Consider the following 15,978-nt stretch of genomic DNA (forward strand, 5'->3'; position numbering starts at 1 on the left):
CACTACTCACTTCCTTACAGCTCTGTCATTACAAAACCTGCCATTAGTCTTTACACACTGCTGCAACCACCCAGCAGGCAGGCACCAGCCTACTGTATGCACAATCACTCAGTGTTTGATCAGCAGCAAACAAACAGTCATCCACTCAACGGGGAGCTGTAACAGGACAAACAACACACACACACACACACACACACACACACGCAGACAGTGTTTGGGCTGGAACAGCCGGGAGCCATCGACTGACCTATTACACACCAGCAGCTGTCACTCTGGCTGCAAACCTGCTTTTGAAAGTGATAATGTGCGAATGTGCATCGATATTCTCCGTTAACATGCTGACTTACTAGATGTGACCAAGTCATGACTGCAGACTGCTTCGTATTGATTCAATCCTCGCAATGTTCGATAAAGAGCAACCAATACAAGCGGAGGGGGGAGGTGTGTAAAACTTATATAAACATGATGATTTTTAAATCATTTAAACATCAAAAGTTCAAACTGGGAAAGCTCATTTTGATTGAGGCAGGAGCATCTTTGGACCGTGTTGCGTTACCTCAAAGAGTCTTTGGGAACTGGGCAGACTCATTACAGCATTTTTGAAAGAATATTTTCCCATTCTTGCATCATATTATATTTTTGCTGTTCAGTTGCCTTTGCTCCGTTTTGTCTTTTTAATTTCATAATGTGCCGGATGCAGACTGGTATGGACTGCAGGCACGCCGGGTTAGCCTACGTAGGCTAACGGTTCACGTGCACGGAGCGCTTTAGCATCATCTTGCTGAAATAAGCAAGACAAAAGGAGGCCACCTGAACGGGGCAGATGTGTATCATTGAGGAAACAACCAGGCCTTCACAGATGTTGGTGCTGGTGACACATGGAGGAGGATGCAAAGTTGACGAGTGTGGTCTTGCCCTCCACGCACAATCCTGTTGCTGACCCACACCTACCGACTCTGGGCCAACATAGATGTGTTTGCTGGGTTACTGTCGTAATACAAATGGAGGTTAAGAGACACAAAAGACACTTTGGAGACACTAGGTTTTGGAAAAAACATCAAATTTTATTTTGAAATGACCGGTCTTGTGCCCATTCTGTTTTATTTCAATTTCGCATGATTTTTTTTTCCTGTTCCAATGTTAAAAAAACAAAACAAAAACAAAAAAACAAAAAACAAAACAAATGATCAAGTAAAACTTTCCAGAGAAAATAAAATTCATCTCAAAAGCAAGAAAAGTACAAAGAAATACAATCCTATTTTATCCTTTTTAGCAGGGGGGGGAAGGGAGGGTTGAACCTAAATAAAAACAGATGCTACAACCGAGACGTGGCTGCTCCTGGGTCGGGACGACGGGCTCAGACCCACATCCCGCCCGCATGTAAAAGAAGACAGCCAATCACAGTGTAGTGTCCACAAGCTCCCATGATGACCCTCTCTCCATGGGAGACTAAGGCAGTCAAACACAGTAGGTTACAGTATGCATGGATACCTTTCAGTGGTAGATGATGAGATGAGACACCAGAAGAAAAGACCTCCATTTTTCACTATCCTCTGAGGTTGAGGCGAACAGGCGATAGCCGACTGCAACGGATGCTTACAGATCAATATATTAGTCATTCCTTTGTGCCTCTATAGCAAAATACAGGCCAAAGCCACGAACATGGTTGTTTGCCATCTCAGCTGACACGGATAAAGACAAACAGAAACTAGAGGGACAAGAAGGCTCCACAGCTCAGAGGAGGATCAATTACAGTGAACTCTGAAGCTGTAATCCAAACACAGCTGTCTGGCTGGAGATGAAGAGGCAGTTAAATGTGCACTCAGCAGAAATGCTAAGCTTGCTCAAAACAAGCCGCCAACCATCACCGAGGATACTGTTGGGAAAATGGAGATCTCTTCCACCTGGAGGTACAGTGTATTAAGACTACGAGCATGTTCTGGTATCTAACACATGCCTGCAAGCGAGGGGTGTCTGCTGTGCTCTTATCGGTGAACAGTCTTAATAACATGAGCCGCTCTCAGGGCATCTTTGAAGTGAAGCCCTCCAGTTTTTCCACATTTTCCTCCTTCGCTTTCAGTCGGATGGCGCTGAAGCCGGACGACAGCTGAGACGAGGAGGAGCGCGAGATGATGACGCACAGCACAGTAGATAACCAACCATGAGCTGACTGGGGAGAGGGCAGGGTGTCAGAAAGGAGAGGACACCTGTAAGAGTGCTTATATGCTTGCTTTAAGCACACGTCTGTGGTGGTTAACCTGTATATTCTGTTATGCAGCTGCATTGGTTCCAGCTGTTTATCCTACAAATCGAGGACAGAAGCACCCTGATACAGATGTGGACACATCCAAAGAGGCTTTTCCTCAGTAAGCTGGTTCAGCTTCCTGTGACGGTCTACTTGTCACTAGTGCCCTCTCCATCCTGCCCTGCCCTCTCCCCGAGAGGTAGCAGCCCAGTCCCAACACTCCCCGCCCCCCCATTTAGACAACCCAAGCCCACCCCGCCACCCACAGCCGCTCCGCCCTGACCCGACCCTTCCAGTGGCACTTCTTTACTCGGCCTGGGCGTCGTAGTTGGCTCCGCCGGCCTTCTTCAACTCTGTGCGGATGTAGTCCTCATCCAGTTCCCGCGGGTCACTGATCATGAACTCCTTGGCAAAGTTCTGCACAGAGAGAAGAGAAGATCAGAGAAGACCAGCGATACCAGAATGCATCTACATGAGAACACTCAAAGCTAACAGGACTTTACTCGAGCATACTTTATGACCACATGTATACTTCTCTCTGCTCAGTCCAGCAGTTAATCCAAGAGACAACTTTCTTTAAAATCTTCTAAAAACATGAAGCTTCGATTGTGAAATTCTGCTACGATACTGGAGATATCTAAAATAATTTTGGCGATAGCCCACATCATACATATGACCTGCTGACAATAATGAACACCATATCATCTGCCTAATTACAGGCGTGCATCCCTACGATAAGCAGCCTGTATTTAGATGCGCATTATGAGGATGCTTTCAATAAACTCCTTCACAGTTTAATACAAATTAAAAGGTAAACTGGAAATAGGGGGAAAAATTAAATTACATAATAAGTTAGTGACAAATTGATTGACATTTGCCCCTCCATGAAGATGTACTGAATGCATAAGCGGAGGGAAAGCAGCTGCTGTTAATCAAGTCTGAGACAGCATTTAAAGGAGGTTCTGGGGTGGAGGTGGGTTGCAAAGCAGCTTACAGCAGCTGCAGACAGGCTACCGGTGAGTTATCATCAGCTCCTGTGTAGGTGGGCGAAGCTACGCTTCATTTCTTGCAAGTGTCACCAACAACTTTAATTTAGGCACCGATATTATCTGTATTATTACAGCTAATACAGTCTTCTGCATCCAAAACCCGTCATGCAGCATGTTCCACTGCTGGAGCTCATCAGCACGAGGTAGTCACATGTTCTAGCAAGCCATATTATTTTTGAACCGAGGTGTTATTTCAACACTACTTTGTTGGTTTTAATCCTGTAATTCTTCACCTCCTCCGCAGTAATAACCACAACTGAATCGACTTCCTGTTTGCCAACGAACTGGCTGCTCGTCCTGAGCAACCTGCCGCGTTTTATCAGCTCAGCGTGAATTCAAAGCTAAAAATGTTTTGGCCACTCTGACGTTGTTAACACCAACATATAAGCCTCTTTGGTAATTTGGTAATTGGTAAATGCAGCCGCGCTCTTTAAGCTCATGTTGTGCTGTGTTGTTGTGCTGCAGGTGAGTGCAGCATTTCTAGTCCACTGGATTTCTTTGTTTTTTTTGTCACCATTGTCACGTTGAAACGGCCGTTTCTTAAGAACTCATGAATGCACGGATAGCTTTAACTACATTACTCTGATACTACAGAAATCTGATGGCAAGAGCTGAATTTCTTCTGTGGTTTATAAAAGTTTATGCAGACTTCATTTATTTTTGCATATCCCTTACAGAACGTATCCTGTAACCTCATCGTTTGTCTTTGTTGTGTGTCATTTTCCTGATTTTACTGTCATCACTTGGTTTTCAACATCATTTCATTTGCATGGACTGACTGTCATCCTGCTCTGGTGGGAGGTTTCCCCACAGAAGTGATCTTTAACCCCAATGACACAAGCCGAATAAAGGTTACATTGAAAAACAGTCAGAGACTAGAGATGGACCGATCCGATATTACGTATCGGTGCGATACTGACTTAAATTACTGGATCGGATATCGGAGAGAAATAAAAAAATGTAATCCGATCCGGAGTATCACAAAATGACCTCACAAAACGCGCTACTTGCCGTAACCCAGCTCGGTGCATCGGGGCAGTATGTGTCACGTGATAGAGCGGCTGTTGTCTGCGACACCTGTGTGGTCTGTTGAAGCATTTGGAGCCTCGCTACATGCTTCCTAACCGCAGCATTTCATCTCGGCGAAAACTATCCCAGAGAAGTAAAGCAAGTGTGTAAGTTCATCCCTGAATGTTTGCAGAGTATTTCCATGTTAAGCTTAACAACTGATATATTGAGCCACAGCTGGACTGGCCATCGGAGTTCCATACTGAGGTGAAAAGGAAGCGATTTGTCCCGGACTTCAGCTAGAATTAAAAAATAGACAAAGCTGGAGTTATTCTGTCTTTGCTGCGCAGTTGCATCTACTTCTCTCATTCACTCCCCCTCCCTCTCCCGTTATTACTTCAAACATGAAACTGATCAATGATCAACTGATCGGTTTTTCTGCCGCAAATCCGTCTTTTTTTGTTTATCGCCCACTTTGCGCTAGAAAGAGGGGACCAGCGGATAAACAACAGCAGCACGTTTAAAAGTGATCAGCTGTTGTTAGAATGTATTTAATATTAATTTCTAGTATCAGCTGATGTTTGCTGGAGCCACAGCTGTAAAGCTGCTGGTCATGATGTTGGTTTGGATATGTGGTGAGAGGGAAACATGAAGATGAAACCAGGAGATGTCCTTACTGAATCATTAGAGCAGGTGATGGAGAAACAGGTTTACCTTTTAGGTGACATGGATGAGTTGAAGGGAAGTTATGAACTGTTTCTGAGAGACAAATAACACCAGGATCCTTTTCTAAGCAGCTGACAGCTGGTAACTGTGCAGGGGCGGGTCTAGCAAAGTTTTGTCGGGGGCCAGGTTGGGCATTAACAGGGAGAGGGGGGCACAAAGAAATACTTTTCTTTGTTATGTCATTTAACAACTTTGAATAAATAATTATCTGAATCTTACAACAAAAGTGGTCATCCGATTAAATGTATAGAAATCCATTATTGTAGATAGTAACTAATAAGTCTAATATACACCCAGGTAAGCTATAGTACTTTTTCCTTTGGTACCATCTGTGCAGTCTGCAATTCTGTTGAAGAAAGATGTTGAATCTATTTAAATATTGTAGAAAAATAATTGATTTCTGTGCATTTGTTTTACACATGCATTAAATTAAAGTTGATTACATCGATTAAGGGCGGGGGGTGGTTCCCTAATATTTTTGCTGGGAGTTGGCAACCCTATTAGTGAGGTAGGTAAGTACTCTTTAAAATACCAGAATAGGGAGGATGGTGTAGGTTTAAATTTATTAGAGTGATCAGTGTTGCTGAACTATGAAATGTTTTGGGTGCAGTGTATTTTTTGCATACAGGTATAACAGAATAGCTTCAGTCTCCTGTTTTTTTAAAACTTGAGTATGAACTTATACAAAATGCAGCAAGATATTTACAAAAAACAGTTTTATTGATTACAAAATGCGCTGTATCGGATTCATATCGATAGCGGCAGATATCCAAATTTATGATATCGGAATCGGACATTAAAAAGTGATATCGTGCCGTCTCTATCAGAAACCAAACCTCCACATGTACCGTTAATTATGTCCAAAGGTCACTTGCTAGGCTTCACCACCGCTAACTCGAGCTAAATGCAAGAACTTTATTAGTCTGATACTAATTAAATGGTCATTAGCGGGCATCCAAGGTTTTCACGTTGCAGCCGTATGTCATGTTTGATAGTCTCACCTAACAACAGTGTTAATTTTGTTGACCAATAATTCATCATAGGACCCAACAGGGCACACTTTCTTCTGACACAGCTAAATAAATCTTATGCATGAGGACAAAAACTATAATGACAAGTACTGACACTTTGTCAATGATTCAAATATAAATCAAAGCTAATTAAGTTTTAAGCTTAAGTAAGTTAGCACCCATCTTCCCCGTTTCTCCTGACAACACAACAAAATGTCAACACATGGGAGGAAGACATGTGTGGACAAGCAAAATAAGACAATCTGTAAACTGTGACCTTTGTAAACTCTCACCGTACATAATAAACTTTTACACCTTTTTTTTTTTTTTTGAGCTGAATCAACTTTAGACTTGGACGACTGCAGTCTCATGCCATTTAGACCAGCGGTCTCCAACCTTTTTTGCGCCACGGACCGATTTATGCCCGACAATATTTTCACAGACCAGCCTTTAAGGTGTTGCGGATAAATACAACAAAATAAAACTAGTACCGGTACCGAAAAAAAGAAGATTTATTCATAACACACGTGAAAAGACCCAGGAAAACAGAGTTAACGATAAAAACGATAACAAAATAAAAACCCTGAAAACCAGACATTTCACACCTGAGCCTCAACTCTCGCGGCCCGGTACCAAACGACTCACGGACCGGTACCGGTCCCAGGCCCGGGGGTTGGGGGCCGCTGATTTAGTCAACTGAAGCAAAGAGACTTCAGTTGTCTACATTATGACTGAAACTAAAATCTAAATATCTGTCAAAACGGACACTGGCTGATAAACTGTGGGGCGCTGACCGATGGGTGACCTCAGAGTGCCTGTGTCCACCTTTAAATATGGCCTCAGAAATACAAAGAGTCCATAACACATTTATCCTTCCGTTGTTTTTGTTCTGAATCCAGTGTCGTGCGAATGCAAAGCCACCAGTTTCCCCAAAGGAACCATTACTTTAATTGCTACTTTCTCCAGTCACTGACCTGCACAATGTCTTTGACCAGCGTCTTGTCCGTGCTGATCTTTGCACGCTGCAGCCCGCTGATGCTTTCCCCGATCCAGGTGATGAGGGTGAACTTGGCTCGTTTGCTCATGGCATCTCCCGTCGTGATCCGGAGGAAGCCAAACAGACGAGCGTCGTCTGAGGGAAGACGGGAATGCACGAGTCAAGACAGATTAAAGCCGAACACATCGACTAACCAATCAGTGAGGAAGAAAGGATGGCACCAGATGGAGTTATAAAAAACACTATCAAAGAAATACAACACATTAAGCATTAATTGTCTTTAGATTTTGGGCTGTTGTCATGCGGACATAACTTATTGCTATTTTCATATTTGCAAACACATCGCTGGATATTTATTTATGCAACCCAATGCTATCCACTAAGTTTTATTAGTCTATTCAGAACTGGCCACCATCGATCAGTTAAAACTGTAACTGTAGAGTTTGTGCTTTGATCACCAGTTTTACATTTTAAGTGTTGCTGTGCAGAGTTGTGTGCTTTTGTCCCAGTGGCACAGTCCCAGCACTCCAAACCAGAGGGACGCTTTGTGAGAGCGCGTCTGTGCAGCCGGGGAGTATTCAGGTCAGTAGACTAGATGAGTAAAATCGTTTGTGAGCCCTGCGGTTGTGTCGCAAACCTCCCAGTGACCACGCCCGTCACTGTCACGGTGGTCCACTGCAATCTGAGAATAACGCCCGAATACAAACAAGTGCGCCGACATGAACGAACAAACATTTCTGCTGCTTCTTTTGTCCGACTCGCGCCGCCTCGGGATCCTGGGTTTCCACTCAGATGCAGCTTTCCACCAAATCTTAAGAAAATCCTGAATGTGCTCTTCATCTGCTAACTCAAAATTCTGAGTAGAGATTAAGGAACGGTCACTTAATTTGAATAGATGGATGAATAATTTCAGCCATGCACCAATTCAGAATTTCTGTACTAAGAATAAAGATCAAGTATAAATGTTGGTGGTTAAAATCTTAACGAAATTGACTGACCTGTTTTTTAAGTCTTCAAGCTTTTTATTCCGTTGTGGTCAGCTCTTTAACTTTATATAGGCAGTGTGTTATCTGTCATATGTACAGATAGATATACAGAGACTAACGTTTTGCTCAAAACCTCCAAATCCTTCCTAATTTCCTTCTTTCCTCAGCTTCTTCATTTGAGGACTTCATTGTTTTCTTTTCCTCAGAGGATATTAAACTGAATACATTTGAACTGTTTGGACTGATGTTTGACATCACCACAAGATGTGCTTAATTACAAGCAGCGTCTTTTATTTCTTTTTGGCATCTGACAGACAAAATGACGAATCAAGAACTTGATAAAATCATGGTCGGTGTCTTTGCCATCCATACATTTACTCTTGAATTCTATTCATAATTCAAAAATGGTCCTTATTCATCTTTTGATGGGCCTTGGTGCTACCCCTCAATTCATTCTGACTAAAACAGTTTAGCTCCTCCCCCTTCTGTTAAGCAAACTTTCTTCTGATTGGCTGCCCCTCCAGAGAATTTTGAAAAGTTGGAGGTTCAGTTTTACCAAACCTTTCAACAACTAACAGTCCAGAAGCCGAAGATGTTCAGTTAAAGTTGGTATATGAAGAAAAGCATTTACATTAGTGACAGTGAAACACATATTTGGCACTGGTACTTGGAAAATAAGTGAAATGGTTAATTCAATCAAAAACCACCTATCAGAGCGTAATCTCTCTTGATAAACAGACACCGTAACTGCATGGAAGCTTAGTGATTTAAATACAAAGTTAAACCTATTTAAACTCTGAAGACACCAACTGAGAATGACTGCTAGGACTCATTGTTACCTACAAAATGATTGCAGACAGCTGATGGACAGAGACCAGTGATATAGCTACATGATCTGTAATTTTCACAGGAACTTCTCTGTCCTGGTTTATAAATCACAAGCATCTGAAGACTTCTACAAATATCGTTTTTGGAGATGCTTCCTTTGCTTTTTGGCAGAAGGTGGTCTTCTCTGTTCTTACCACAAAAAATAGCAAAACCTAAATATGGAGAAGACTAGTGTTTTTCCTTTGCAAATCTGCATGCTGTAGACCAGAGGTGGGGAACTCCAGGCCTCGAGGGCCGGTGTCCTGCAGGTTTTAGATCTCACCCTGGGTCAACACACCTGAATCACATGATTAGTTCGTTACCAGGCCTCTGGAGAAGGTCAGGACAAATTGAAGAGGTAATAAAGCCATTTAAACCAGCTGTGATGGATCAAGGACACATCTAAAAGCTGCAGGACACCAGCCCTCGAGGCCTGGAGTTCCCCACCCCTGTTGTAGCTGTGGGACCCACATCTACATGTTGTAGGCGTGTGCAGTCAAAAGGGGACAGCATCGAAAAAAAAATGTGGAAGAACCACTAATGACGACTAATCTTCTCGTAGTCCCTTTGTTCTCCATGCTAGTGGCTAAACTAAAGCATTCAGAAAGTATTAACAACTTGTTAGTAGTGAAACGTGTCTTTACGTGCTTAAAGAAAAAAAAAAGCCTCTCTTCCTCTTTGTGGGGAACTAAATAGTCCTCGTTTGCTGTTCAAAGCAACTTTTCAAACCAATCAGCACCACAGCATCGTCACCGTCAGCTGACCTGCTGTTTGCTTTTTAGAAATAACTGCACACCAAGCGCGTCTGTGCAGCAACTGCTTTGGTTGAATTCCCACAATGCCTCTCTAAGGCCCAAAGAGCCACAAGCGAACACCAATGCAGAAGCATAAATCCAGCATACCACTCTGCTGGAGCCTTGTTTGGTCTAAGAAGTCAGAAAACGTGGAAAGGACTTATATTTGAATTTTAAGGAAAGTGCAGATGCCTTATCACGCCTGCAGGATGTCAACACATTGTCCAATAAACACACTCCTGCCCGCCCTGCCTTCAGGTGCTCCACAGATTACTCATTACCATCTTCCAGATGTTGTTCTCTGTGGGCTGCAGGGCAAAGAGCCGTTTCATTTTGGGAATAACTGCACTGCAAACATACAGACTCAGCTGCAAACCAAATAAAGGCTGAATGAATACCTCTAATGTTCAAAGACTTATGGAAGCATTCGATACACAAATCTCAGATTATGGCACAAATACAGCCAAAATATTTCAGTGTCACATTAAAAGCTCCACCAGGCAGCATTTAGATGCAACACGGCCCTGAAGCATCAACAGCACCGTCCCTCCACCCGGGTCTGAGTGCCGCTGGCTGCAGGGAGGGTTTGGCTCGGGCTCCTCGCCTTTCACTACAAGTTGTTTTAACGTCACCCCTTTCTGTGACGACCGGGCACCGCATCTGTACATGTGCCAGAAAAGTAAAGGTCCCTAATATTTCACAGTGCCTTTGAATTCCACATCCTCAAATTTCACTTTAATTTCACCATTTCCTGTGGGATCAATAAAGTTTTCTGATTCTTTCAACTTCCTGTTATTGCAGCTCTGCCAACTTTCCACTCTCCACCTGTGATCTATTGGTTTGGAAATGTCACCAGTGGAGTGGAGTATCGGATGCCAACAGCTTTATAAAAAAGTCTCATCAGGAAAAAAGCTAAACTCTATTTTCTATTCGAATGAAAAGTTTAAAATGGGTCATTAAAAGTCCTGACGTACACCTCGGTTCTCTGAAAGAAGTTGGAGAGTAAAAAGCTGCACTGATATATTGGCTGAATGTCACACATGTTGGCTGATATCAACAAATTCACACGTGGTGCTTATAACGGCCTGTGTGAAGTTATTGTGACAGAGCTGAAAGGTCATTCTTCACTTCCTTGTACTGCTGGGATGCACCATTCCTTTATTTAGGATACGGTTATTTTAACCCACGTGCTGGGAAACTGTAACTGCACTTGAATGTGATTATGTCCTTTTCCATATTTATTGCTATATTTTGCTACCTTATATATAAAAGAATGATTTCCAGTGAAGGACATAGTTTAGGGTTAACACTGGTGCCTGATCAGTATTCTGTATCGACCCAAAGCCACAGTACAGACATGTGAATCCAATCCAAGTGGAAAAGGTTGTTTATGTGCATTCTGATGTATTCAATCAACTATTTGGAAAAACACAACATTAAGCGATTTTATCTTAGGTTTATTAAGTTGTGATGTCCTGACGAGGAAGCATTTCAGCAGGAAATTCAGTGGCTTTGGTTTGAAGATGTAAACTGGCTTATTTTAAGTCTCTGCTGCGTTAAAGTCTTCACAGTGAAACGTCTTATCTTTACATTGGAGCAGCTGATACAGGCTGTCAGGACAGGACCAGCCACTATAAACAGTCTTATCAGCCACAGAGGACATCCCTCGTGTCAACACCTCACTGCACAAGCAGTCACCTGACTCAGACATGTCTGTGAATCAATCTCTGTCACATCCAAATATTGCTATATGCGATTAATGAACTCTTTGTCATGGCTCTCATCATTGTTTGAGCCACCAGAGAGAAAACCAGTACAGACAAATCCTCACCCGACCTGGCGCTGAACCACACCCTCCCACTTCCTCCGTCTGCCTTTCTCTTCCTGGTTTATCTTTCCTTTAAAGCCATGCTGACTCTGCAGACAAATCTGCACTGAAACTACAACACGATGAGGATGCAGAACAGCGACCTGTCGGCACAGAGGTTGTTCTGCATTAAGTGCCTTCATTTCAGCAGTTGTCGGGCGACACCCTGCCTTCCCAAGCACACCCACCCGTCCCCTCTGAAAGCAACCGGAGCCGTCTCCTGTGGACGGTGTCAGGTGGATCAGGCAAGGAGTGGTGTTACCAGCATGTCGACTGTGTCCAAATTTGGTGTTTTTAATCTACGCTAACAGCGAGGCCTGAGGGCGGTGAGGTCAAGGCAGCTGGATTCCTCCTAATGAGCTCACACCACCTTTTATAATTAGCACTTTAAGCTATTTGTACACAACTGATTAAAAAGATCAGACCTCAGGTTTGGAAATTGCTAAAAACGTACAGATGTGCATCTTCGTTTATTTCCAGAAGAAACGTGGCAGCATGTGGGGTAGGGCATCAAAGGGCCATCACAGAGAGAAAGCAGCATTCATACCCACATCCACACTCACCAGTTAACTTCACATTCATGCCTACAGACTGTGGGAGGAAGCTGCAAGCTCGTGCTTAGCGACAGATTTGAACCCACAGCCTTCTCGTAAAGAGGCGACACCGCTGCACCGCCGTGACACAGGTGGAAATATATAAATAAATAGAATTCTTTATTTTAGTTTTAAAACAGCAATCCATAAAAATCCATAGACGGATCAAAGGTCCAGAAAACTACAGGGAAATTCTGATTCGTCCCCTGGGGGCTATGAATGTCTGCACTAGACCTTTTTCCGAGTTGAGTCAGCAGGTCTTCAAATATTTTAGGGCTATGTAAAAGTGTTGGCTAGCTGGAGGTGTTACAGTAAAATCTGGACATTAAACCCAGTAAAATGTATCCTCTGAACTATGTTTTATGGGAATGCATCCAATATTTAAACAATTTATGCCTGGGCACAGATCACCCTGTGCTTATAATTCAACCTGAGGGGAACCTGACAAGTCTGAACCATATTTCATGGAAGTTCACCTAACAAGCTGGTTAGGATTCATCTTCTGAAAACAAGAACCACCTGAATTTAACTGCACAGTAACGCACAGAAAGATGAAAAGTCGATACATCTCTGAATCATCCATCGTCTGGTGGTTATATGGGCATTCATTTTGGCTTACAGGTGATTGTTTTTAAAATATACATTTGGACGACTTAAAAAGTGAAAGTCTCCTTTACAACATGGTGAAGAGTTTACTCAATAATATATACCTCTAAATAAATAAGTCATTGATTGCAGTTACATTTTCTTAGAAGAAACTAGGATTAAAAAGTCTTAAACTACATTAAAAAATGAGGAACCAGATCTTGGTGAAACAATACCCCAGCATGCAGCATCTTCTTTTTTCACTTCCTGCTGCAGTATAAGTTTAAGATCAATATTCTACAAGAGTTGATCTGAACTCACTAAACTCAAGTCTGCGGCAGCTCCTCCCACGCACGCACGCACGCACGCAGAGGGTTTTTTTCTGCAGGTTACAACTTCACTGCTAAATAAGGCAAACGAGCCCACAGAGGGAGATGTGCGTGTCATCACTGAACAGGAACTAATAGCGAACGCAGCAGCTGAGCGGTTACATGTAAAGCACTGTTGTAAAGGAGTGATTTCAACATAGGAATGTGAGCTCTAGACATCAGGAAGTAGAGAGACACAGGAGGCCCTGAAGCTTTAAAGAGCTTGCATTAGCAGTTGCCACACCCATCATCTGAGCAGATGCTTCGCTCTCTCTAAAGGGGAACCGGAGTGAGATGGGTTTTTTGAAATCTATACATAAAAGGTTTGCGCACTGGAAGTCATTACACCACAGCGGCCGATGGGTGCTTTGGAGGCTCTCTTGTTAGAGGCAGGTGAAATATTAATGAACATCAGCTCGTTGAAGGAGTAAAACTAAAAGTTAACATATTTCCATTGTAGTTTGCACCAATAGACAAATGTAGGCCGCCCTGTAGTAAAAAAAACTTGAGATATTGTGAACCAGATTATGCAACACAATGAATACACAGCTAAGTGCTCTGACAGCCTCGTCACAGGCTCAAGGCTCATTGGGTGATGGAGCACAGAGTCTTAAAAGATTAGTGTCCCGCCAAGTCAAGCTGCCTGATATATAGGCTGTTTTACAGAATCTACAGCAGCCAGCTACACAGCCACAGCCCTGCGTTTAAAACTGATCCAGTCTTACCTGTGCACAGCATCTTGAAGTCCTCATAGTCAGTCCCTTGTCCTCCAGGCACGATGATGTTGTTCTCATATTTAAACACAGCCCTGGAAGGAGCACAGTGGGTTAATTACTGTTGGATCACATGAGTTTGCATAATGCACACACGCACGCACACGCACGCGCGCACGCGCACGCACGCACACACACACACACACACCATTGCAGAAAAATGCCTGAGACGCCCATGCAAGGTGGCAGCTGTGTATCAGCCATCTGCAAGTGTCACCACTATAACATTTTCCCCATTGAATACAGGACAAAGGAAATTACTTCTGCCCCGCCGGGCCTGATAACAGTGCGCCGTGTGACCGCTGAACAGTCAGAATACAGATCAGCCACATCCGAGGGACAGGACAGCGAACGCTGCGTGTATTTTGGCCAGTTTTTCTAAAGAAACAGTCCGCAATGTGCCGTTCTGGCGCGTTTTCGCAATGAGCAGGCGTAACTGCATAGGAACATAGGGTAATTTAAAGTTCTGGTGCAGAAATGCACAAGTAAACGCCACCAAACATACAGCTGATTACATTTTATTGGCCTTTATTAGTTAGTGTGCTATTCGGCATGTATCCGCTTATTCAAACGACGCTTATTTAAACACAATTTCAACTTTTTCAAAAGCAAGTCCGTCTCTTCATGTTGCGCTCTTCCTCATTGAAAAGACGGAACAGTGGGCGGTAACAGACAGAGAGAAATAAATTTTTAACTAACACCACATCAAATAAATACTCTATTTGGTGTTTTAATGGTAGCCGAAGTGGATAACTGCTAGAATACCACCAGACAGATGCAGGGTTATGCACGCGTGTCATTCATTTTCGGTAATTTTAGCGTTAATATAAAACAGTCACAATCTTCAATGGAGTATGGGTTAGTAACCGTGCCCGCACACTCACCAATTGATGTCAGTGTTATCGTCCCTCACTTGGTTGTAAGCCTCTCTGCAAGCCTCTTTATCGATCTGGGTTGCCATTTTTCGGATTGAGAAGTGTTAGGCAGGCAAAATGAGCGTTGAATGGGTCCGAACCAGGGAGGGCCAGCTACACGGTACTAAAGCGGCTAACTTGCACAGTGGATGCTACACATCAGACCTAGAACCGATAGCGTTTCACGGCGGGCTTCAGTCGGAAATCACGACCACTGCACTGGAACAATCAAGCCGGTCAGACTCAGCGGGAAAAGACGGCTGTTCTTCTAGCAGCTCGGTTCATTTCCTGTATGTTACCACTTTATGGGCGTGGGTGATGTTAGTCAATCAGGTTGCCAGCAGACAGACAGAGAAGCTCCCCCAGACGCTGCGTTCACCTCCTCCTGGTCAATGAGCGTTTAGCAAAAGAAGCGCTGTCAAGGCAACGGCGACAGGCAGCGACACTTTCCGGCAGGGATTTTCTAAACAAAATCAAAAGCAGCAAGTTCTCAAAAGTGACTTGAAACCAAATTTAGCCATTTTACATTCTGCATTACCATGAAATGTTATTATTATAAATAATAATATTATTATAGGTTTCTATTAGTAATCACTACAGGTAAAACGTCCTTTTTTGTGGACAAGAGATTTTCTTTGAATTTCTTTGAATTAACAGAAACTTTCTGTTTCTATAATTCTGTATATTTCAGGATCACGTGGGCAGTAATCCTGGTTCTGAGCCTGGTTGTGCTGAAGATTTCTTCCTGTTACTAAGGGAATAAATAAATATGAATTCTCTTTCTCTCATTCTAATATTACACATTATATATCTTTTAGCGATTTGATTCCAGATTGACATTTCTTATTTAATTGCTCTTACAGTGAATGATTATTTTTATTGGCTCTGTTTATCAATACTGACAGCCAAAGTTCTGTCAGAAACATGAAAAAAGTAAAAGTGTATCAAAAATGATTCAGCAGAATAAAAATAACTTTCACAAAGGAAAAGGTGTAAAAATGGAAGCAATACATATGCCATATGTTATACAATAACATGAGAATGAGCGCAATTGTTTTGCTTTTTTTTTGGCATTTGCTCATTTTTATTTTAATTAGATACTTTTATTCTTAAGTTAAAACGATCAACTTCCGGTCTTTCTTTTACCTGCTAGCGCAACTTTACACAGCAGAGTGCAGATGAATTAATTTGAGGAA

At 42.8% G+C, this 15,978-nt stretch overlaps 1 protein-coding gene across 1 annotated transcript; it reads right to left on the minus strand.

Moving 5' to 3' along the window:
• Nucleotides 1–1,043: 1,043 nt before the first annotated feature.
• cotl1 (coactosin-like F-actin binding protein 1) lies at nucleotides 1,044–15,130 on the minus strand. Its single transcript, XM_004573894.5, has 4 exons — nucleotides 14,753–15,130; nucleotides 13,821–13,903; nucleotides 7,013–7,170; nucleotides 1,044–2,662 (listed from the first exon to the last, which is right to left on the minus strand). The coding sequence occupies exons 1-4, from the start codon at nucleotides 14,827–14,829 to the stop codon at nucleotides 2,552–2,554; spliced, it is 429 nt and encodes a 142-aa protein (XP_004573951.1). The 5' UTR covers nucleotides 14,830–15,130; the 3' UTR covers nucleotides 1,044–2,551.
• Nucleotides 15,131–15,978: the final 848 nt, after the last annotated feature.

This window comes from Maylandia zebra, linkage group LG7, assembly GCF_041146795.1.
Source record: "Maylandia zebra isolate NMK-2024a linkage group LG7, Mzebra_GT3a, whole genome shotgun sequence".
NCBI classification, from domain to species: Eukaryota; Metazoa; Chordata; class Actinopteri; order Cichliformes; family Cichlidae; genus Maylandia; species Maylandia zebra.

What these genes read in the sequence shown, in the direction of transcription:
- cotl1 (XM_004573894.5), bottom strand. Translation starts at nt 14,829, where the DNA reads ATGGCAACCCAGATCGATAAAGAGGCTTGCAGAGAGGCTTACAACCAA. An exon ending in GATAACACTGACATCAATTG is followed by an intron (nt 13,904 to 14,752) that starts GTGAGTGTGCGG and finishes TGCTCCTTCCAG; the next exon opens with GGCTGTGTTTAAATATGAGA. An exon ending in CTTCAAGATGCTGTGCACAG is followed by an intron (nt 7,171 to 13,820) that starts GTAAGACTGGAT and finishes GTCTTCCCTCAG; the next exon opens with ACGACGCTCGTCTGTTTGGC.